Raw genomic sequence first — 25,613 nt, 5'->3', positions numbered from 1 at the left:
TCTAGAAAAAGACCAAATTAAAAATCCCCAACTAAATGCCAAATTAGAAATCCTAAAAATCAAAAGGAAAATCAATAAAATTGAATGTAAGAGAAACCAAAATTGAAGAATTGGTTTTATGAAAAAAATCAACAAAATAAATATACCACTGGTTAATATTGATTTTAAAAAAAGAGAGGAGAAAACCAAATCACTAGCATTAAAGGTGAAAAGGGTGAATATCCCATCAATGAAGATGAAATTACAGCAATTATTTGGAATTATTTTGCTCAATTATAAGCCAACAAATTTAATAATGTAAGTGAAATGGAAGAATACTTACAAAAATATAAACTGCCTAGACTAACAGGGGAGGAAACAGAATACCTAAATAAACATGTTTTTGAAAAAGAAATTGAATAGACTATGAATGAATTTCCTCAGAAAAAGCATCAGGACCAAATGGAATCACGAGTGATTCTACCAAACATTCAGAATTGAGTAATTCCAATACGAAGCAAATTATTTGAAAAAATAGGTAAAGGAGAGGCTTTACCAAACTCCTTTTATAAAACAAATTTGGTACTGATACCCAAAACAGGAAGAGCAAAAACAGTGAAAGAAAATTATAGACCAATTTCATTAATGAATATGGATGCAGAAGCAGTAATAAATCCATCTCCCAGTGGTATAATGGATGGAGCACCTGGTCACAGAATCAGGAAGACTCATCTTCATGAGTTCAAATCTGACCTCAGACATTTACTAGCTGTGTGACCCTGAGCAAGTCATTTAACCCTGTTGGCCTCATTTCCCCTCATCTGTCAAATGCAGATGCAGAAGGAAATGGTAAATCACTCAAGTATCTTTGCCAAGGAAACTCCAAAGGGGGTCACAAAGAACCAGATATGACTGAAACAACTCAACAGCAATAAAACCTGCTCCTTTCCAAGTACCAACAGTCTCATCATTGGTCTCTTTTGAAAAATACATTATTGCTCCCCCAAATCTCTCAGCAGTGTCTTTGCACTGGACTTCATTACAGAGCTCACTCTTTGCAAAGAGAGTTTCACCGGTTGGCTTCTTAGCCCTGGCAGGTCCTGTATCATGTCGCTGGGTATGGAAGTGCCCCCATGACAAGGTTCCAGAATTACTTAGCATTATTTCAGTCCTGCAGCTCTCCCTAGATGCCAGTTCAAGTGTAGGAACGTTTGCTTTTTAACCTCGATTTGGGGGCTTTCTGAGCACTGTGGTTGAGTAGGGAAAGCCCTATGGCTTGCCATGGGGGGACCTGGGTTGGAATCCTGGCTTTGCCCCTTATGAGCTGTGTGACTGAGCAAGTCTCAGTCCTTAAGCAAGTCTCCAAGGTCCTTAAGTGTAAAAAGGGAATAATGAGACTTGCCACTGAAGACAGTTATGGAGAAAATGCTTGGTCAGCCTTAAAGTGCTTTTATATATATATATACATACAAACACACATATGTATACATGTATACACACATACCTTTCTATATGTGGGTTATATATATATATGTATATATAGGAGAAGAAAATGCTTGGTCAGCTTTAAAGTACTAATATAAGTATACATAATTTATATAATGTATAAATTTTCTCTATATAGCTTTCTATATGTGTACAAATATATATACAGTATATTTATATTTATATATATGAAGAAAGGCTTGGTCAGCTTTAAAGTGCTTGTGTATGTACCTATCTTTCTCTAAACATATATATATATATAAATGTATATATCATATGTAACATGTAATATTCTATATATAATAAAATGCTTGGTCAACCTGAAAGTGCTTGTCTATATACATATCTTTTTTTATATTTACCTCTCTCTGTCTTTCTCTGTCTGTCTGTCTCTTTCCCTCTCCCTCTATCCCTCTTTCCTCTATTTCTCTGTTTGTCTCTCTATCTCACTGTCTCTCTGTCTCTGTCTCTTCTTTCTGTCTCTCTCCCTCTTTCTTCTGCCCCTCTGTCTCTGTGTCTCTTTCTCTCTCTGTCTCTGTCTCTGACTCTCTCTGTCTCCGTCTCTCTTTCTCCCTCCCCAGCCCCTAGACTACTGGGGCAGTGGTTTGAGAAGGCAGGGGGCACTGAAATTAGGAGGGGACCCAGGTTAGATGGTCCTAACAAGGGTTGAAGTTCACCTCCTGTACATACATGTGAACAGAACACCCATCCTGCTCCACTGCCAAAGCAGAGGAGTAGGACTGCTCCTTCCCTCTTCTGTATCTTCCTCCTCAGGCTACTGTTTCTTTGGTGAATTCTTTTCCACCCATATACCCCACTGAGCTATTCTTGACCCTCATTTTAAACCGAATTTCCTCCATATGAATATGTAGTGTGAATTGTTTCTCACCAGAACCTGAATAACATCACCAAAAGATAAATTTGTCTCTGTTCTTGCAAAGAAAAAAAAAATCCCAGGACTCACCCCAGGGCCAGACCCAAGGCTGTCTGGGCCATCTGCTTTCTTAGAGTCCCTTTAGTCCCTTTCTGCTCTTACTCGGGGAACCAGGAACTGACAGCATTTAGGCTACAGACAGTGCTTCTAACCGGCTTCCAGCAGCCCATTGGCAACTTGGGCAGCCTTCCCTTCATGTGGAAGCCATCCAGGATTAGTATTGTTAATGTTGATTAAACAGTGCATTTTGGAAAGGTTTTAATTGTATTTCTAGTGATCAGCCAGTCCTCCTCTGTTACTGAAATATAATTACATCAGTTTTCTAATCACTCGCTCACCATCGCAAGTCATGATGAGGGGGCCTGCTCCATCCCAGACAGGCTTTTTACTGCCTTTAATCTTGTTGGGTTTTTTTTTTTTTCTGGGAGCACATCATGTCCTAATACAACAAAGAACAACTGAGCCCTCCCTGGAGAGTTAACATGGGATAAATTACAAGTCCATTTGGAAATGACAGCTTTCAATTATCTGTTTTAAAGAGTGAGCTTCCCCAGTCATTAGAAGGATGCTCTCCTCCTCCTCCTGCTCTGTTCTTCACACACAATCCTATGCAAACTAGATCAGCCCCAAGATGGGACTTTTTTTTTTATTGTGTCACTGAATAAAGAAAAAAACGGGAACAAAAATCTGCATACTCTCTTCTAACATAGGGTCAGCAATGCATGGGGGTGAGGAACGAGGGAAAACAGAGGCTGGCAAATGGATCCAACCTCCAACCCATGCCCTGTTCTACCACCTTTTGGCTTAGTGATTTGAGGCATTTCTTCATCTGCCTGTTGATAGCTTGGGTTTTTCCATTTGAAAACTGCCTCTTAGATCTTATTAACTATACAATTATTGCCATTCTTACCTATTTGAATCCATTCTTTATATATATTATCTAGCAGACCTCTAGAAGAGAAATTTGCTACAAAAATTTTTTCCCAATTAGATCTTTTTGAACTACTTTTTAAATTAATTTAATTTTATTTATGCAAAATATTTACATTTTCTACGATAAAAATTGTTTATTTTATGCAGAAGAAAAACATAGGATCAATCACGTAGTGTGATAGGGATACGATTAGGGTTTGGATGTTAAAGGATCACTTTACTGCGAATATGAAGAACATGGAAATAGATTTGGAACAATGATAAATGTATAACCCAGGGGAACTGCTTGTTGGCTTTGGGAGGGGGGTTAGTGGGTTGGGGGTGAATCATGAATCATGTCGCCATGGAAAAGTATTCTAAATTTAAAAAATAAAAAATAAAAAAATAAAAAACTGTCCATTTAATCTTCTCTGATCCTTTCTAAGGTCAGCTAGGTGGCACAGTGGGTAGAGTGCGTGACCTGGAGTCAGGAAGACTCACTTTCCTATGTTCAGACATGGTTTCAAGACACTTACTGGCTGTATAACCCTGGGCAAGCCATTTACCCTATTTGCCTCAGTTTCCTCATCTGAAAAATGAGCTGAAGAAGGAAATGGAAAACCACTCCAGAATCTCTGCCAAGAGTCAGACATGGCAAAAAACCGCTGAACAACAATAATGATCCTTTCTATCCCTTGTCTAATCATGAACTCTTTTTTAATTTGAGATGTGGCCTTATAAACCTAAATAATGTATCCAATTGGAGCATATTGTTGTATATGGTGTAAGACTTTAGTTCAATTTCAGTTTGATTTTTTTCCAGTTTTACCAGAAGTTTTTGTCAAATAATGAGGATTTATCTCAAATATTGGGTCAGCTAGGTGGTATACTGAGTTGAGCTCTGAGCTTGGAGTCAGGAAGATCTGAGTTCAAATTTGAACTCAAATAATTACTAGGTATGTGACCCTGGGTAAGTCACTTAACCTCTGTTTGTCTCAGTTTCTTTATCTGTAAAATAGGGATATTAATAACAATAATAATAATAATATATACCTTCCAGGATTGTCAATCAAATGAGATAATAATGCAAAGAGGTTAGCACAGTGCCTGACACATAAATGTTAGTCATTATAACTCTAATAAATATGAATTTATACATGATATTATATATATATATATATACACACACTAGGTTACTGTGTTCATTTGCTTCCTGTATGTTGCATACCTAATCAAGTCTACTGATCTATTTTTCTTTTTTTCTTTCTTTTTTCTTTTCTTTTTTTTTTTTTTAAGTAACAACTAGTTTTAATGGTCACTGCTGTACTACATAGCTTGAGATTTGGTCCTGCTAGGCCTCCTTCCTTCCCCCCCCCCCCCAACCCTCTTACCTTTTTCTCATGATTTTCTTTGAGAATATTGACCTTATATTCCTCCAAATAAATTTTACTATTTTTTATAACCCTCTAAAGTAATTCTTTGTTAGTCTGATTTGTAAGGTGCCGAACAAGTAAATTAATTTAGGTAGCATTGTGATTTCATCCTTTGGCATGGCCCAACCATGAACAATGAATATCTTTCCATTCATCTTCTATCTCAGAATCAATACTAAGCATTGGTTCCAAGACAGAAGAGTGGTCAGAACTGGGCAGTGGGGATTAAGTGACTTGTCCAAGCCAGGCTTCTCTATCCACTGACCACCTCACTGCCCCCCTAAGCTTACTTCTTGAATGATGACTGTGTCAAGGCCAGGTTCTACACACTTATGGAAAGGATGGTGGAGCCTTGGTTGGTCCTGAACTCTATTGTCTGGGAGTCTTGCCATTGCTTCCAGGTACTCCTCATTGGGTTCTCCAAAGACCTCAGGGCTAGAACAGCCTGATTTCCGATAAAGCCTGACCACTGCCCACCTAGTCTAGCCCCCCCTCAAGGTTCCTGATTCCTAGGCAGGGATCAAAGTAAAAGAATGAGACTCTATTCAAACCTCCCATCGCCCTGCTCCCAGGAAAATAATTACAGTTTTCAGCTTCCCCAGACTTCTCTCTCATCTGGCTTCTCTGAACTATATTCTCAGAGCAAGCATGTTCCCAAGCTTCTTTGATGTAAAAAGCATTATTACTCTCATTTGGTCCCCTTCTCCTTTCAGGTTTTGGAAAAGGCCACTTTTTTATTTGAGGTTTATGTTCCCTTCACTTTGTAACAAGCATGCTCTTGGAGAATCGAGTTCCTTCTATTGATCTGGGGTGCTAAATGTGGTGATGGCTCTCGTTGAGACAAAGATAAGTAGTGACATGGTACATACAAACTTACTTACACGTATGTGTATTCCACACACACATAGAGTGCCTTACTCTTTCCCCAACTTCAACCAAACGCTATCCATTTTTCAAGGCTTAAATGGTATTTTCCTTCCTCCGTGACATCTTTCTTTGTCTTTTCTGACTCATAGTGAATTTTTTCCTTCATCTTTTCTGAGGTCCTACAGAATCTATACCATATGATGAACATATGATTATAGAAAATAACTTTATTCTATGATTTAATTATTAATTCTAACATCAATCAATTATCAAAATAACAGATATAATTACTATTATCAATAATTACATTAAAATAATTGATAATATTAATCATTAGTTAAATATTATTAAAATTATTAGTATTCTATTCTTTATTATAACTAATGATAATTAAATAGATCTGTTATTTCATTTTTATAAGTACTTCTTCCATTGGTACAGATTGCAATTCCTCATACTTTCTCATCTTATACGATTCTTGCCCACATCTTTCGATCAATACTCCAAAGAAGCCTTAATCCAAACCCTGAAGGCCTTCCTCCAGTTAAAAAAAAATTCCTAGATACCATGGCAGCCCATCTGTTATTTCTTATGTTCAATACATGACCAGGAAGGAGGCAGCTAGGTAGCTTAGTTGATAGAAAGCCAGGCCTAGAGATGAGAAGTCCCAAGTACAAATAGGGCTTTAGATACTTCCTAGCTGTGTGACCCTGGGCAAGTCACTTAACTCCCATTGCCCAGTCCTTATCGCTCAGCTACCTTGGGATTGATATTTAGTATCAGTTCTAAGACAGAAGATAAGGGTTTAAAAAACAAAACAAAACATGACCAAGTCACTTCTTTTCTGGCCATCATTTTTTTTTGTCTGTAGGGATATTATAATAACAATTAATAATATTGTTATATATTTTGATATATAATATTATTATAAATATTATTATATTACAATATTTCAATGTTATAGAATACTATTGTTATAAATAACATAATTTGTTGTTATATTGTTATAATAATTATTGTTACAAATAATATTATATGATCATATCCCAATATATTATGTATGATGATATTGTTATGAATATTATCATATACTTAATATATTATTATTACATAACATAATAGCTAACATGAATAGGATGCTTTTGTTTTCAAAGCATGCCCTAGATGTATTACCTCATTTGATTCTTCCAACAGCTCTGTGAGATGGATAGTACAAATGTTCATAGCCCCATCTTACAGATAAAGAAATTGAGGGTCAGAAGCAAAGTGAGTTTCTCGATTCCATAGCAGCTAAGTGGAAGAGCCAGGATTTGAATCTAGAGCCTTTGACTCCAAATCCAAATCCAAATTCTTACTACACTCTGACTTGCTGCTTCATTTCTTTTTTCATATTTTTTCATATTTCTTTTTTTATTTCTGTCTTTCCAAGAAGATTACAAGCTATTTGAGGTAGAGACAGTGCTTCTCCTCTCTTTTCTCCCATAGTACCCAGCGCAGGCATGGTCATACACTAGACTCTCAAGAAAGACTCCTCAATTGATGTTCTCAACAGATCCAAACTAAAAACTAAAAACTCATTTATTCTAATTCCTCCTATCCAAAAGCTTCTCTTCCTAAGCTGGGGTCCAGGGGATGGTAACATCACTAGTAACTTGCAAAGATTAAAATTAATATGCAAAAGCTAAATATTATATTTTATAAAGTTTTATTAATAATAAACAATCACAAAAAACTAGAGTGAAAAGGTGCTAAACTAACTTCAGCTATGCTCATGAAGGAAGAGAGGAAGAAGGAAGAGCTGCAGAACTTATAAAACAATAATGTGACCATGCAAATGTGGAGGCGCAGGAGAGATTAAAGGGAATTTTGGGAATTACTAAGGGACTTCTGGGGGATGAAGTCCAAAGGCTCAAAAATCTCCTTTTATACAAACTGCTGGCCCATTTCTAGATCACAAGGCTCAGTACTCAGGTATTTGCTATTCTTTTACCCAAAGGAGGGACAAGAAGGCAGGATCCCCATCTTGGGAAACCTATAATTGCACACTATCGCCCAGTGCCCAGAGGGAGGAAACCGAGTCACTTACGGTTCTGGTGACTCTTGGTCATGCTCTCTGAATCCAGGGCATGGTAGAATTCATAGGCAGAGCGCCCAAGCAGCTCTTCAGGATGGTAGCCAATCAATTCGGTAATTCTTCGTTGAAAATGAATGCATGTCGAAAAACAAAAACAGAAAGACCAACAGATTTAGTAGAGATAAAAGCATGCCTGGGTAGTCCCACACCACTGTAAGTCCAACACACATGTTGTCTTCTCTGTTGCACTCAAGCCCTGCCTCTCCCACACTCAAGAGCCACTCCGTTGGGTCATCGTACTAAAATCACATCCAAATCAGCCAACCTACTCTGTTCCAACGCCACCCCTTGGAGGCAAGACACATTCAGGGAGCTCTCACGCAAACACTCATTGGTGCAAACACTTGGAGTGGGTGCTGACCAGTAATAGACACAGGGTTAGTCTCACTCACAGGCAGAATAGACACCTGCTTTCATGATGTGCTTTCTGGGTCTCTGGCAAGGCGCCGTTGAGCCCTAAAATTATCCTGTGCTCCTCACTGATGAATGCCTGAAATTCTACTTTAGTAATTCATCTCTTTAGCTTGAAGTTTCTGATCCCTGCGATGAAACAAAACTCCCTGGAGAGAGTCCATACCTTTAACTATTATCAGACACCTGAACCCTCAGTGTGACTGTAAATGGCTTTTGACAGGAAGAAGGAAGATAAAAATTGTAAAGTACTGGATATCTGAAGGGGGAGGAAGGAAAAGAAAGGATAGATCATAGGAGACTAAACTTCTCTAATTCAGCTTAAAGTGGTTCTTTAGTTACAGAGTATACCAGAACCTTTTTTTTCCCCCTTTCGGTCCTAGAATAGCATTTTATCAGTCCAGAGAAACAATAAGAAGGTTCCTTTTTCTAATGCAGATGAGCCCAAGTTATGGCTTGGGACATGGAAAGGGCAGGAGGTGTCAGAGGTTGAATATGACTTAGATAAATTGCATCTTCTCTCTGTTACGCATCATGACTCTTTTTCTTCCTTCCAGAGTCTTTTATTTTTTCTCTAATTCATTTATTTAGTTCATTCATTCATTAGGTCCAGGAGGGATATACCATCAAGACGGATGGGGAAGAACAGACGTGGGAAGAGTTCTTAAAGTCATCCTAGAACTAACTCAATCCTAACTCATTTGTAAAACTGGCGCCATCTTTCATTGATAGAGGCCAACTAAAGAGCACAGCGGACGACAGAGCATGGGAAACGGGCATCAGGAAGACTTGAATTCAGCCTCAGATGCTCACTAGCTGTGAGACCCTAGTCAAGTCACTGAATCTTTTTGTTTCCTCATCTGTACAATGGGGATAATAATAACCCCTACCTCCCAGGATTACATGTGAAGAGCAAATGAACCAATATATTTGGTAAAGATTTACAAACCTTAAAGTGCTATATAAATATTAGCTATGATGACTACTACTACTACTACTACTACTACTACTACTACCACCACCACCACTTCTACCACTAAGAATAATAAAATTCTGATTTTCTACTGAAAAAAAAAAAAAAAAAACAAACGAAAAACAAATCTGGGTAACGAAAGGGTAAAGTCTCTGCTTGTGTGGTACTTGGACCCAAGCCAAATTATAGCACAGCAAAACTAAGTCAGAAAGGCTTTAACATCAGCTGATTTGGCTCCAGCAAAGAGGTTTCTCAAGCAAAATTCCAGTCCAGCCAACTCTAGTACAGGGGCCTCACTTTCCCTAAGTTGCCAGCTATGGACTGAGAAAGATTTGTTCCCTCCCCGTGGCCTTGAATAGAGAGGGGCCTGCACACACGGTCCCTGGCGTCCCACACCAGGATCATCAACTGAGTGTACCTCATAGCTGGGGGTGGCTTAGAGGGAGCATTTGGGGACAAGAGAATGCTGGTACAGCTGTTGCCCAGAGCCCAATTTCTTTTCAAGTTTTTTTTTTTCTTCCTTCCAGGGATATAGAGTAGTTGAGTTTGGGGAGGTATCGGTGATTGGGAGGAAGGTTGGTTTGGTTTTGTTGTTTTTTGGGGGGGACGGTGCACAAACATCACTTGCCAAACTCCTTTACTTACTAGGATGAATAAAAAAGCTCTCTAGAAAGCTGAAAAATGAGAATTTGGAGAACTGGGGAGTAAATTACGCCTCCCTCCCCCTAAGAAGGGTTGGAACATTCTCTTTCAAGGTTAGTATAGTCCAGAGAAAATGTTCGAAGTAAATATTTATAATAACGAAGCTGATAACATAATATTCATTATCTAATTAATGAAAGATGTACAATGACATGTTTTGGAAATGGGAAAACAAGCTTATTCTTCAGAACTGCCAGATAGTTAGCTAGTAGCTGCCCCAATTTATCTTGTCAACTAAAATAAATATTTAATGTCTCTTCTTACATTTTTTTAAAACAGACTACCATAAAAAAAAAAATCCCAACAACTGGGAAATACACTGAGCTCATACACAATCAGCTAATATTTGAGTTGTCAGATTTCACAAAGCCAGGAAACCCCAACTTCAGTCTCATGGTTCTCTGCCTCTGTCTGCCAGCACGTAGCTACCCTTAATGTCCATAACTCGGCGCCAGTTTATAGGGACAGGACTGCAGGAGTCCAGAAAAGGCATTCCAAGTATCTCAGGATGCTTCTAAGACATGGGTATGCTAGATCCTGGGAAAGGAGTTTGATCCTGTAGAGTATCAGAAAATCAATTGAGATCCACAAATAAGCTAAAAAATAATCAACTAATTTAATTTCTATATCTAATTTCGCATTCTATTTTTCTTTCTAAGAAACATAAATGGAAAATTTTCAATCAACTCGCCTAGTTTTAAAATTAAACAGGGAACATAAAGATTTGTTCAACAGATGTAATAAATATTTAAAAGTATTTTCATTATGTGTATAGCAGAAGAGGAGGGTTAGAAAAAAAAAAAGGCCAAACAGGAAAAGAAAGAAGGAAGATAAAAGTGAGAGAAACTGAAAAAAGAGACAGACACATAACAGTGGAATTCAAGAGAGAAATAACAGGAGAAAGAGAATGAAATGACTCAGAGAAATAGAAGCATAAAAGGGAAGAGGCAAAAAGAAATTGTGCCTTTCAATTTCCAGGTAAATGATGACTTTAAAATGTCATTACTGCCTCTGAAATCAGTGTTCACAACTTTTTGAATTTCTTTTTATCCTTAAAAATAAAACAAAACAAAACCGAGTATATTTTAAAGAGGCTTTCCTGAATGGGAGAGCCATCGCAGAATACCAGGAGGGAAATAATTCTCAAGGTTACAGTGACAATGAAATCAAGCCACTATTCTAATATACAAGCCCAGATATCATTGTACATATGAGATGTGATAAAGGCACGATATTCAGATGCTACTGCTTTGAAATTCAAATAATTTCCAGGATGAAATTTTTACCTTTGCTCGAAGGGTGTGCTAAGTAAATTAGCTATTTACAGTTCAGTTACAGGCTAGTATTGAGCCATTCTACTAAGTAGCTACACATTCTAGGGCTTTGACACTATTAGGGAGAACTTTACTGGTCTAGCTCCAATCAATTTGAAAGGTCATATTAAAACTGGATTTTACCAAAGACATTGATACTTTTCACTATTTTTAAATAATTTTTTCAGTTGCTCCAAATCAAATAAGTTTTACTTTTATAGAGTGCTGCATTGGGAACCACAAAGACCTGTGTTCAAATCCTGATACTTTTATTGTATGTGTGTATATGTGACCAAGGGCAAATTATTTAATAGTTCTGAGTCTCAGAACTATAGATTAGCTTCAGCCTGAAAGGTATTGAGCTGAGGTTGCTGCTCTCTAATTTCATGAAGCACACAAATATGTAAAAGCCAAACAGATATAGGCTTTGAGCCTATGAACATGGGCTCAGCTTAGTATAATGGGGAAAAATACTGTCTTTGTAGTCAAAGGACCTGGGTTCAAATTTGACCCCTGATATAAGTTGTATGATTTTGGGCAAGTCACTTAATCTCCTTGGACCTCTATTTTCCTGACTTTCATGACTTCTAAGTTCCCTTCTAGTTCTTGATCTATAGTTCTATGATGACTGCATCTAAAGCCAGCATGAATTGAAGATCTGATTCCTAAATTCTTTTATCTTCTGGTAGATTCTTTTTGTTCTCTTACTTCCACTTGGTCTGCCATTTTCCAAAGAATCTTACAAAACTAGGAAGAGATATCAAACGACCAAGATTTAGAGGAGTATTTTCTGTATGATAGTAGCCCTCAACCCAAACTTCCAAAACTTAGAGGATTTTCTAAATGATGGAGTTCTGCAAGTCTTTGATTTTATATATGAGGAAAACCAATCATCGTAGTTCCCTCCTTAACCCATTCCCTCTTGATTACAAGGCATTTTTCTTGCACAGAACCTCTTTCTCCACTAGATGACTCTTGTTCATAAATTTAAGCCAAAAATTGATCTTTAAGTTACACTATTTGGACAAAAACAAAAATAAAACCCAAACCACCCACATTGTCTTCCCTTTGGTTATTAATAATCATATTGTTCACAGTAGATTTGTGTTTATTACTCTTATTTATCCAATTTGACTGTGAGCTCTTTGAAGGCAAGGAATGTGTCCTATTTCTTCCTTGGCAGGATTATATATCCATAACTGGAAGGGGCCATTAAGTCCAACTCCCTCGTTTTACAGATGAGAAGAAAAAGACCCAAAATGTTCGAACCATTTCCTGGGATCACTTGGTTAGTAAATGTGTAAGACAGGATATGAACCCAGGTCTTCTTGACTCCAAGACCATTGTCCTATCTACTACATCACACTACCTGCAATGTTAGGCATATATTTGATTCTTAATAAAGAGGCGTTGAGTAATGAAGTGAATAGCAACTCATCTAGGTAGTCATCTTCCATTTCCTTCTCATCACAGCACTAATCACTGATGAGCACTTTTTACCCCTTCACTACCTCTTTGGCTTCTTCCTCTCCACTATATGTCAGATACTCAGACACAAAAAAGCTACATCATTGATTTTTTTTTTTTTTAACAAAGAAGGTCTGTAGTACTGGGAATAATTGATGGTGAATTGGATGGGGTTTGATAGCCTTCTTTAAAGAAGCAAGAGTAGAGTCAGTTTAGTGGCTCAGGGGATAGAGAGCCAGGTCTAAAGACAGGAGGTCCTGGGTTCACAAATGGCCTCAGATGCTTCCTAGCTCCATGATCCTGGGCAAGTCACTTAACCCCAATTGCTTAGTCCTTACTGCTCTTCTGCCTTGGAACTGATACTTAATATTGAATCTAAGACACAGAAGGTAAGGGCTTGAAAAAAAAATAAAGAAGAAAGCATAAACTGCAGATAGTAGATTGGTTCCAAATCTTCTGCATCTCTTGACCTTGATTTCCTTTGATTTAAAATGCTTTTCTTTTATCACTAAAATTTATATAGCATTTTCAAGCTTGCAAAGCACTTCACAATTATTCTCTCATTTTGTCCTTTATTTGGTGCCTTTTTTGCTCCATCTTTCCCACTCCCACTCCACTTTCAACCTCCTGTATATACTTCTTTGGACCCAAGGAAAATGTCTCTAGGCTGCCTCTGATATAATTTTCTAAGACTCCAAGTTGCCTGATTTTTTTTACTTCTAATTTCCCTTGTGGGAAAATGCTCCCTTTTGTAGAAGCTCATATTTTCTCTTCCGTGTCACATTTCATTCTATCTGGTGTAATTCCAGATTAATATTGAAAGTAGGAGGGTGGGGAGAGCCAAGGCCCTTCCTTGTTAGCTAATCCAAGTGAGCGATGATTTTTGGAGTGTTCATTTCTGGTTATGTATTAAGGAATCAGAGGGGAAAGAAAGACAAGCAAACAAATAGAGATGGTCAAAAAAAGGAAAATTCAAAACTTTCTTTGAGCAACTCAAAAAATAATACCTAGGGATTAAGAACTTAAAATAGCTGTGGGTTACAGGCTAAATTGGCTAAACTGCTCATGTGCCCTTATTAACTAATCTGCTAATCAGTTAAACACAACTTCTCCCCCACTGTATATTTAATGCCGCTAAATGCCTCTCTTCACTCACTACTTTAGCATTACCGATTTTGGAGTTTAGTTCCTATAACTGGATCTCTCGAAAGACTTAAAGCTTGCTGGAAAAGTGTGATACTCCCAGTAAATTTTTAGTCATTCCACTTATTGTAAATTATCTGCGATAGCAATAGCTATTAAGACAATGATTGTTATTAAGGCAGAAATAGTTAACAAGTGCTGATGAGTAATTATTTTTTTCTGATGATTAATTATTATGAACATGTACAGCTCCCTTTACAAGGCACTGGAGGAAAGTTTAGATAAGCCAAGATGAGTCAAGATAAGTTTAGGTCAGGTTCAGATCTTTGCTCTTGTGGCATTTGCTGTCCACCACCATGGCTAGGACACAGGTAGCTGTGATCCATGATAGGTGTGTTTGACAGTTAAAAAAGTGAGGTCCAGATATCTATTCTCTGAACCTTATCACACCAGCCGCTCAGGGAACATGGCTTGCCTCCAACACAGTTGTGATACTGGTCAAATTTGTTTCTGGTGTTCAAAGCTTCCTCCTCTTTTTGTACCCATTTTCTCTCCCTTGATATCTTCTCCATTCCCCTACGAGGAATGTCCAAATCAGTTCTGTGTGCTAGCTTCCAAGGGTTGTTGTTTAGTCATTTTCCAGTTGTTTCCAACTTTTCCTAACCCCATTTAGGGTTTTCTTGGCAGAGATCCTGGAGTGGTTTTGCCATGTCCTTTTCCAGCTCATTTTATATAGGAGGAAAGAGGTAAACAGGATTAAGTGACTTGCTCAGGGTCACATAGCTAGTAAGTATCTGAGGCCAGATTTGATTAAAGTTGCAGACTAAAGAACAAAAATCTCGTGGTAGAGTTTCATTGTGGAGGTGGAGGTGCACAAGGAGGAAGGAGAGTTAAGTGTATAACAGTAATATTATCTTGGGCAGCAGGACATTCCCTTTCTGTGTGCCCCTCAAGTCACACCATGTAGGTTGTGATCAATTCATGGAACGTACACTATAGATCAGGGATGGGGCAAACTACAAAGCTACGGTCAAACCTGATCAACTGTCTGTTTTTGAATGGCCCTGGATCTAAGAAAGGTGTTTTAGCCCTACTGCAGCTCAGAACTCCTGAATTCAATCAATCCACCAGCCTCGGTTTCCCCCGAAGTAAAGACTGCTGGTATGTGTCACCACACTTCTCTTGAGACTGGAACTACTCATTGAAAAGACAACCCTGCAATGTACACGTGGTCACAGATCTAGGAGCGAGGGAGAACATCTGGTGAGGAAGTAGAAGATCTGGGTAATAGCTCTCAGCTCCCTCTACTAGGTTCAGGGTACTTCACTGGTTCTATAGAAGTCTTGTCTCTACATATTAGGTCTAAGGTGGCTGGAGTGGAAGGAAGGGGTCCTGGTAGGTTTTTTTCTGCCAAAAGTCTTGGAGCTTTTGAAGAAAAGGGAGAATGACCAACCAGAAGATGGGGGTCCATGTCAGGCTTGGAACAGGGGAAAGAGAAATCAACCTGGACCAAGAAAATGAAGTTTTTCCCATTAGGAAACCAGCAAGAGATGTCTGAAATATAAACTAATTCTCACAACATATGTCCCCTGGCTGAGTGCAGAAGGGCTGATGGGCTCTGGAGAAGAAATGCTCCCAGGCTGGCAAAAGTTATTTCCTAAGTGGTTTTCTGCTTGGTTGGGGAAGAGAGTATTTTGTGCTTCCTTCATCCAACCTTCAGCTAGGGGGCACCTTTCGAGGGGATGTTGGTTCCAGATTTCCTGAGAGATCATATATTTAGAGTTGGAAACTGATCAGAGAAGCCATCTGGTCCAATCCCTTCCTTTTACAGGAGAGGAAATAGAGGTCTAGAGAGGGTGATTCACTCTGCTTGGGCTGAGAGAGAAATAAAACAACAGCATTAATAATGACCAGTCTCCACTGATGACCCATGCTCCGAGGCTTCATGGTGGTTGAGAAGTGGCTGCGTTCTCTCTTAATGTAGCACAAGCTTTCTCCAAGTTAGCTTGGTTTAGAGTAAGGACCCAAACAACAGACTGTATATCTCTTATCCAAGATCAGGCTAAATTAATTCCAAGAGGTTTTTAAGAGAAGATTGGCCACCATTTTTTTTTTCAGTCATAGCAATTCATGAAGCCTATCTCTTCTGGCTCAAAGACAGAGGTTACATTTTATTGACTCATGAAACAAATCTTATGATTTCCTAAGGAGAACCCTTGATGTAGGAAGACTGGAAATGACTATGACTACATTTGTAATAGTCAGAGGCTCTTGAGAAATTAATGCCTCTGGACACTATGGAAAGTTGGGAAACTCTAGAATATTAGCTTTGGAGGAAACTTTACAGATGATTGTGTGAGTGACCATGTCACCCCCTCTCCCCACAATAAACCCTAGTTTTTCCCATTTGCCTATAGAGGAAAATGTAAACTCTTGTTTGACTTTCAAAGTCCTTCACATCCCAGTCTTTGTCTATCTTTCCTGCTTCCCATACTTTGCAGTCCGGTCAAACTGGCCTTGCTCTTCAAGACACATGACACTTCATTTACCATCTCAGTCGGTGGCTTTGTTCTGGTGGTCCTTCACGTCCAATATATCCTCTCTCTTCCCTTCTATCTCATAGAATCCCTTGTTTCCTCCAAGACTCATGTCAAGTGTGTTTTCTAAACGAAGTCTTTCCTGGAGTCCTTATTTTCTCCTGCCCTCCCTCCCCAAATTCCTTCCTATTTATTTGTATGGATCCTGTATATTCATATTTATGTATACTCATCCTCTGATAAAATGTAAACTCAAGGAAAGGGACTGTTTCATTTTTGTTTCTGTGTTCCCAGCTCCTGTACAATGTTTGGCACACAACAGATGCTTAACAAATTGTTTGTTGATTCATGGGTTGGTGGATGGATTGGTTGATGGCCATCATGTCTGATTCCTTCATTTTGTAAGCGAGGAAACTGAGGCTTAGAATGTCTCAGTGGTCTATCCCACAGTTACTCAGTGACAGAGTCAGGCCTGGAATCCAGCTTCCTATGCTGAGCAGAAATAGAAGGACTTTTTGAGATGGTGGGAGGGGGACACTTTCTGCATGAAAATCCAACAATCCACAACTATAACTCAAGAATTGGCCAGAGTTAGCCTGGATGTAAGCTAGGCTCACCTTCACGGACCTTCCTCCACCTTTCCAGTCTTCCTCAGTCCTTCATACCCCATTTTAAACTCTTTTTAATCTTTTTAAAGATTCTCAGTTGGTCAGCTGAACACAGAGACTAGCAAAGAGGGGAGGAAGTGAGGTAGGTGGTGTCTCGGGAATCTTTGCTGAGCCATTAGCAGCTTCTGTTCCCAGTCCCCAAACCTTTCAAACCCTCATCCTGACTTGGGCACCAGATGAGAGATGAGAGGCTTCTCACTTTCTGTCTTTCTTCGAACAAGGGTTAAATTCAAGAAGAGGCTCAAGGTCAGACAAAAGACCCAAACTGGGCTCTGCTTAGGAGAGATTAGTGCAGGTTGAAGTCCCTGGACTTCAAAAGCTTTTGGGCAAAAGGCCCAGAAGGGTCTGAGGAGGAGAACAAAGGCCAAGAGGAAAACCACATGGGGAGGAAGAGAACAAGAGAAAGAGACAGAGCTTGAGGTCATAGTTTCCAGGCTGGAACCCAAAGCCACCAGCTGGTGTTTCACTTGGAGTGGAGGGTGGGGCTGTCCAGAAACTGGCCTGGCTGGGGAGAGTAACTGTTCTGGTGGGGGAAGAATGAGTGTACTGCAGAGCATCTGAGGGGTGCTGTGTTCCTTTGAGAATACCAACGCAAAAATGGGTTGGACTTGGTTCCAAATGGGTGAAAGGCTGAGGCCAGGTATTATTAATGCATTGATGGCGATCTTTAAAAAAACAAAAATAGGGGGCAGCTGTGTGCTCAGTGGATTGAGAGTCAGGCCCAGAGATGGGAGGTCCTGGGTTCAAATCTGACCCAGACATTTCCTGGGCAAGTCTCTTAACTCTCAATGCTTAGTCTTTACAGCTCTTCTGCCTTGGAACCAATACATGATATTGATTCTGAGACAAAAGGTAAAGGTTTAAAAAATAAGGCAAGGGTTTTAAAAATTAAATAAAAAAATAAACCTTTGTCCATGTGCACACATGATTTACATACAGAGGAGTCTGTGCATGCACACATATACATATACAATGTATGATTATATATACGTGTTTGTGTATGTATACACAGGAACTCAGACCCACACATACCCCACTGGATACTCAAAGACACACCTGCCCAGAGCCCCCTCACCTGTCATCACAGTAGGTAAACTTCATGTCCATGCTATGACGGCTCAGGAAGGTCTTGCTGTCTAGGGGAATGTCCATGGTGGATGGATGCTGGATGGGTTCACACATGACAATGAGGCAGGTGAGTAAAGGCTCCTTATACCCGCAGAGGCTGTGCGGGGCACAGCTATTGTAGACCTTCACTTGACCTGTGCAGTGTAAGACCTGAGGATGGAGAAGGAACCCAGAATGTTGCCAGAGAAGTGGGCATGGGTGGGAAGGAGACCCAAAGGGTGCCATGTTTGGAGTGCCATCCATGAGTGTTTCTCTCTTACCTTCCATGTGGCTGATTTTAGGTTGACGGTCCTGCCTCGGTTAGTGACAGTGCATTTCATCCTCATGAAGAAGTCTCGATCTGTGGACATTTCTTTGCTTTTCTTCCCAAAACCAGACCCTACGAGGAAGGGAGAAAACAGGGCAAGGGTGGTGAGGCTATTGAAAAGTACGCCATCTGAAATTTGATTGAAGGAACTGGGGTATTTAGCCAGGAAAAAAGAAGACTTGGGGAAGAGAAAATAGCTATTTTCAAGTATTCAAGTATTCACAGTGAAGGATTAGATTCATTTTTTTTTCATGCTCCTAGAGGGTAAAACTAGAAACAATAAATGAAAATTATAGAGTGGCAGATTTTGGCTTCATATGAAAGAACCTCTCAAATATCAGAGCTCTCCAGAAGCAGAATGCTTTGATTTCTAAGGGAATGAGTTCTACATCCTTAGACATAATCAAACAGGTCCTGGGTAACCCTTTGTTAAGGATGCTTTGGGGAGGGTAGGTGGGTGGGAATTCCTATGTAGGTACCATGTCTCTAACCAGGCCTTAGGAGGAGAAGATGTCTATACCAAGTCTGGTCTGGAGGCAGTGAGTACCTGGGGAGGAGGAGATGGAGAGAGGAAAGAAGGGAAGGAAGAAAGAGGAAAAAAAGTCTTCTGATCTTGCAGGAATGGGAATGTGTCCTGTCCGTTTCCTCCTTAATGAGGCCACCTGGAGAAGCTCCTCTTAGTGGGTGAGGTGATAGCCTGACCTCGCAGGGTACTGGCTGGGGTTCAATCTCAGCTGCCCACTGGACACCTAATCTGACAAGAACCTATTCCCCTAACAGGGAAGTCTGGGAGCAAGCAGAAGCTGCCCAGAGTCAGAGGCCAGAAGGTACACCAGTCAGGAAGCCCTTTGCCCCTCACGCCATCTTTCCCTCCCGCTGCCACCACTTTGTTCCTACAAATCACTACAGCAATAAAACCTTCCAAGGGTTTCAGGTACAAGTTGTCCATTGGCTGATTTGCCACAAGTTAACCTAATAGATTGGACCCAGCAGAGGCCACGCTTCTGGGTGGATAAAACTCAAGTGCAGACTACAATCAGTGTTCTTTTGGAGGTGTAGATGTCTATAGTTTGGAGGGAGTTTTTTGTTATTGTTATTGTTTTAAAATATCTTCTCTTAGGCATGCAGTCCAGGTAATAATAATAATCCCATCTTACATTTCTCTAGTGCTGTATGTTGAATGCTTACCTTTCAACAGCTGTGGAGGTAGAGAATGCTCTTAGTTCTATTTAACAGATGTGAAAAATGAGGCTCAAAGAGTCTCATGACTTGCCCGTGGTCTTCCAGCCAGAGAGTGTCTGAGATGGGATTCCAACCCAGCTCTTTCCAGACTCCAGACCCAGAATGCTTTTTACTATACCACAAGACCTTGCTATATTCAGCACAGCCTCTATTTGAAGCCAAATAATTTTTAGTTTTTAACAAGGAGCTTTGAGGGTAATATCTTAATCCCCAGCACAGAGCCATATACTCCTCAAGGGATCAATAAATGCCTGTCATATGAAAAAAAAGAAAAAAAAAAGGAATTGATTCTGGGAATGAATCCTAGGCCTCTTAGCAGGCTCTAGGATGGAGCAAATTTTGGGGGAAGGGATACTTTTTTAGTGGCCCTCAAAGTATGCCTAATATTTCTATACTTAGAGATAAGTTTCCCCTAGAGGAGTTCCGATAACAGGAAGAGCAATTCTCTTCTTATCCATCCTTCTGTTCATAGTACAGAGTAATCTCATGCTCCTCCTGGCTACCCAGGTGTTCCTTGGCCAGTATTTCACTCAGACCTGGGTCCTCCTTGGGCAGAACAATGTACTCTGGTCTTTTTCTTGCTTCCTCCCCCTTATCAAAATGTACTAAATCATTATCCTATCCTCTAAATGGTCTAAGCCTTTTCTTGATCACAAAGAGCTAATCTATGCCGAGGAATTAATAGGCACTAATGAGTTAATGTGTATATTCCTCTCCCTCCCCCTAGGTAACATAAAGGAGCCTTGCCAGGGAAAGTACTTTAACCCAGTGGAAAATGCACTGTAGAAGATGGAATGTCAGGAGCTAAGGCAGACTCATAGTGAGAGAGAGCTGAGACCTTGTGGTACCTTATAAATCTTATCGTGGGGGCTCTTGTCCACTCAGCCTGTGTCTCCTGCTCAGCCTTATTGGTAAAGGAAATGACTAGATTATAACAACCAGGAGTTACCTGTTCACAGGTGTTCACAGACAGTGGATACCTGGCTCATAAAACCACAAACTTCCCTAGGATTGATTAAAGGCATGGCAATATGAATTGAAAAGTCACTTTACCATTCTTTAGACTCAGGTTCTCACGGATCTCTTCATGGTCACAGGGGTGAGTAAAGTCAAAGATACTGTGTCCGGTTAGCTCCACCTATTCCAAAAAGAAAGTGAGTTGTGGTGTGGAAGTATCTTTGTTCCTGTGGCAGGGATGAAGGAACTCCAGAATAAGATCAATTTGCTGAAGTGGGGATGGGGAAGGAATTATTTCTCGGCAGAGGTGGGTTGGTAAACATTTAACAACCTGCTCTCCCCAAATGCACGACACGCTTTTAAATTTAGTCTGCATTGGTAATATTTTCTTTTTATTTCCATCATTAGTTTTTTCTTATGTAAGCATATATGTAAGAACAAAGATGGGAATAGATATTTTATGATAGCACATACATAACCTGTATCATATTACTTGCTGTCTCAGAGAGAGGAGGGAGAGAACACGGATTGCAAAAGGACAGAAAATCATTATTTTAAATTATATCTCCATGTCATTGGGAAAATATGATAAAAATAAATTGAAAAAATGTTCTTTATTACTTTCTGGATAATCAACAAAACAAATCAAATTCTGATTTAGTCTGCATCGTTAACATTTTCCCCATCACTTTTTAGGCAAGCAACAAAAGAGCAAAACAAACTACAGATTTCTGAGGTGTAAATGTTAACACTGAAAATTTAACAATTAGCAGGAGGGGCTGCAGCCCAACCCTGATTCTCGGTATCCTGTTACCCTTCCCCTCTCCAATCCAGAGTGTCCTGGAGCACTGTTCACTATGGACTGAGGCCAAGACATAGAAAATATGACACCTTTTAGGTAAGAAACTATAGTGGAGACAGGCTCTAGTATGTAAATTCCCTCAAACAAGAATGCTCCTTCAGGGTGGGAGGTCATCCCTGCCATACTGGTCAGTTCCAGGCTAGCTGGGGGACTGGGTGGTTTCTGGAAATATGGGATTACAACCCAAGAGGGTATTTGTGGGAACTAATACATCTCTGTCACAAGCCCCAAAAGCTCAAAGAAGAGCAGAGGAAGAGGTGCTAACCTGTGTGAGTCCCATGAATTTGTTGATGTTTTCTGACAGAAAGATCATGTCTCCATCTTGGGTCACCACTGCGATGAACCCTTCCAAAGCTTTCAGGTACAAGTTGTCCATTTGCTGATCTGTTTCAGCTTCAGTCTCATTCTCAGTACACACTGGAGGGAAAGGACAGGGCAATAATGACTTGCATGAAAATGGACCCAATTGATAGAATTCTGCAAATGCATAGAGATTCTCTCTAGATAGACCAATGCATACACAGACACACACACACACACACACACACACACACACACACACACACACACATGAACATGAGAAGCAATGTTGCTGAGTGGATAAAAGGCTGGTCATAAAGTTAGGAGGACTTGGGTTCTAGTACTGATTTCTCAATATACTTTTTGTTATGACCATAAGCAGACCATATCTAGGTTGCTCTAGGACTTTGCTGCGAAGTTCCACTGACAAAGTAGAGGGAGTTCCCAACCCAAGAGTTCTCTAGACAAATGAAATCTCAGCTCCTTCATGAATTTTGTGCATGTGGCTGAATATATAGCCCCATAACTCATCTATAGCATGTCCCCAAAGTCTGAGTGAAATTTTAAGCTGCTTAAAACTGCACCAAGACTTTATAGACATCCTGTATATATCACAACTAAGGTCCACCAGTAGACCCATCAATGATCAGCAAACAGTTTATCTAGAAGAGTTGGGAAATGGAATGTTTTGGTTAATCCAATGTTCTTGTTGATAATTAGTATGTAGTCTAAATATTGATAATAATTTTCCAGGGCTTATATATATATATATATATATTTAGCATTAGAACTATGCTTAAGCCTTTTCCCCACCAATTCTGAAAGGCACTTCTTGGGTGTTATAGGACCTCCTGGTATAGTGGAAAGAGGGATGGATTTAAAGTCAAAAGACCTGAGTTTAAATCTTGCCTCTATCACATACCACCTTTGTGACTTTGGACAAGTCACCTAATTCCTCTGGGTGTCAGTTTCTTCATCTCTAAAATGAGGAAGTTGGAGTAGATTACTAAGGTCCCTTCTAGATCTAAACATATGATAGACAGTATGATTTATTATGCAATGATCCTATAATATTTCCAAGTACGTTAATTATTAATTTTAGGAGAATGAAAAGAAATCCTACTTTACAGCAAGAATCTCATTGTTTTCTCCCAGGCACAGAATATTCTGAATAATCACAGAAATAAAAAGAGTAATCAGGAAAATGAATCTTCTTTTAGACATTATTTCACCCTCCTCGTCCTCATTTGCTTCTTGGTTGGAAATGAAGGTTTGAGGTTGATTCCTCATCCCAAATCTTGCAGATAATAGCCTACTGTGGAGAACCATATCCAATATAAAGGATAAGGACAAGATATATGATTTCATTAGTAAAGGGATCTCCCATAGGAGGAAAGCCCCTTTACCAATGCAACTCAGCACCTATTTTATAATTCACAGTCTTAGAGAGTGGCCTAGGAGCAGAGGGGGTCAATCATGCAACCCCAACACTTCCAAGAACAGCTTGTACCAGATTAAAATGTAATTGGGAAATGTTTAACAAATTGAATAAAAATACAATAAAAACATGGTTAATATTAATATGTGGTTCTCTAAGTCAATAGACACCCAAGAGGGATCTTTATGTACAGTTTAGCAGCTCCTATTTCTCTTTGAATTTGACCCTGTTGCCCTAGAATGCTAGGCTGTTAAGTGACTTGCTCCTGATGGATGACTCATATAGCCAGTATATGTCAAAGGTGACACTTGAATCCAGATATTCTTTATTTCAAAGGCTAGTTCTCTAAGTATTATTATACCCCCCTGCCTCTTGACACCTCAGTATCCCAATATAAAGTCAATTCAAATTTATGTTTTCAAATGTGAGTGTAATGTTATAACCCTTTGGGCTCCCCTCTTTTTTCTGTTGGGCTCCTGGGCTCTGGCAGCAGACTCTGCTCCCCAAAACTGCTATGTAGCAGTTCCTCAACCACCAAAGGAGGAACCCAAGCTCTGTGTTAGTCCTTGAGAAGCTCCCAGTCTAATTGGAGAAATGACACTCTCCTGCCTGAAACAATGAAAGATGATCTCAAGCCAGGATAGATGTCAATGCTCACAGGTTCATCGATGTAGAACTTAAGAAACTTTAGATCATTTTACGAGATGAGAAAACGGAAGCCAAGAATTGTCTAAGATCACAAGAGTGGTAAACAGTAGGAGTGAGAGAGCTGGGGTAGTTGGGAAAAGCTTCACAGGGGATACTAGACTAGAGAGAGAGAGAAAAGGTCTGGCTTGGTAGAGCAGAGAAGGGAGGCCATTTCCAGTATAGAAGAGAGTGTCTGAGTACCTCCCCCCTAAGAAAACTCCCAATTTATCCTGCAGATAACTTGTTTGTACATAGTTATTTATTGTCATCTCCCCAATAGGCTATGAGCTCCCTGAAAGCAGGGACTATTTTTTGTTTTTGTTTTTTGTCTTTCCTTATATTCCCAGAAGAGCAATGAAGTGGCATAATGGATAGAGTGTAGGATTTAGAATCAGGAAGACTCCTTTTCCCCGAGTTCAAATCCAGCCTCAGACACTTACTAGTTGTGCGACCCTAGGCGAGTCACTTAACCCTGTTTGCCTCAGTTTCCCCATTATATATATTTAAAAAAAATATATATATATATTTATACACGTATAAAATATAAATATATATAATATAAATATGTAAAATAAAAGTATGTATATATATGTACATATATATAAAGTATATGTAAAATGAGCTGGAGAAGGAATGGCAAACAACTTCAGTATTTTAGTCAAGAAAACTCCAAATGGGATCATGATGAGTTAGCTACAACTGAAAATGACTAAACAATAATAATATTTTCAGCACTTAGCACAGGGGCTGGCACATAGCAGTTGTTGATTAAATGCTTCTTGACTGACTGATTGTTACACCCTTCTTTCTAATTTATTTAAATGGAAGATCTAGTCCTAGGTATAACCAGCCCAAGTGTGTCCAGAGTAACCTTGGGCAGGCAACTTAATCTCCCTGGCTCTCAGTTGTAAAAATGAGGGAGGCTGAGCTAAAGAGACAGTCTCTGAGAACCCTTCAGACTCATCCTGATCCATGATCCTAGGATCCATTCCAGCTGAAGAACATTTTATCCATTGTAGAGAAGTCAATCAGCAAATAACCATCTACTATGGGTAAGGCAGAGTGTTAGAGGTACTTGTTGGTATCCTGTTTATAAATCTGATTTAAGATATGTTACTATACTCGATTATTAAGTCTTCGACTTCTTGGTTTTTTTGGTTTTATTTTGCTTTTGTTTTAGTGTTTGAAAGTATTAACTAAACCTATACTTTTTCATTGTTAAAAAAAAATGGGATGGGGGACCTATAGGTGCAATGTAATCTGGTCCCTTCCCTCAAAACATTTATAATCTAATTAGGCAGAGAGGGCTCCAGCAGGTGAAATAATGAACTCACCACCTTGTATTGCTAGTTAAGCGTCAGATGACTTCCATGGTTAAAAAACAAAAAAGTAAAGCTTTAGGTGCTCGCTCAGAGGGGGGAGTCAGAGAGGGGAGAAATCACTTCAGACTGAGATCTTGGAAGGTTTCACAAAGGACAGAGGGGTTGTTTATAATGGGATGTGAACAGTCAGGAGAATTCCAGTAGGAGGGCATGTTGTAAAAGGAATTTCAGGGAAGGAATGACCACAGGACTGGGGCTGGACAGCAGGGAAAGGGAGTCGATCAGTCTGTCTGGGGCTGCTGCTGAGACATAGTGGGTTAGAGAAGTATGTTGGGACCAGATTAGAGAGGGCCTTTTGAATGCCAGGCTCAGGAATCCAGACATGATATTAAAGGTAAGTGGACAATCCTAG

The 25,613-nt window shown here is 39.6% G+C and overlaps 1 protein-coding gene across 1 annotated transcript in view; it reads right to left on the bottom strand.

Annotated features, from left to right (window-relative positions):
* The window catches only part of EPAS1 (endothelial PAS domain protein 1), a 121,328-nt gene that overhangs the window by 16,767 nt on the left and 78,948 nt on the right, over nucleotides 1-25,613 (bottom strand). Inside the window, exons 3-7 of the mRNA XM_044663290.1 lie at nucleotides 21,720-21,871; nucleotides 20,689-20,773; nucleotides 18,347-18,465; nucleotides 18,034-18,236; nucleotides 7,697-7,803 (exon numbers count right to left, since the gene is read on the bottom strand). Coding sequence (XP_044519225.1) covers nucleotides 7,697-7,803; nucleotides 18,034-18,236; nucleotides 18,347-18,465; nucleotides 20,689-20,773; nucleotides 21,720-21,871 — 666 coding nt within the window. The remainder of the gene's footprint in view (nucleotides 1-7,696; nucleotides 7,804-18,033; nucleotides 18,237-18,346; nucleotides 18,466-20,688; nucleotides 20,774-21,719; nucleotides 21,872-25,613) is intronic.

Source organism: Gracilinanus agilis, chromosome 2 (assembly GCF_016433145.1).
Source record: "Gracilinanus agilis isolate LMUSP501 chromosome 2, AgileGrace, whole genome shotgun sequence".
NCBI classification, from domain to species: Eukaryota; Metazoa; Chordata; class Mammalia; order Didelphimorphia; family Didelphidae; genus Gracilinanus; species Gracilinanus agilis.
The sequence above is the reverse complement of the archived record's forward strand: the minus strand, read 5'-3'. Positions and strand labels throughout refer to the sequence as shown.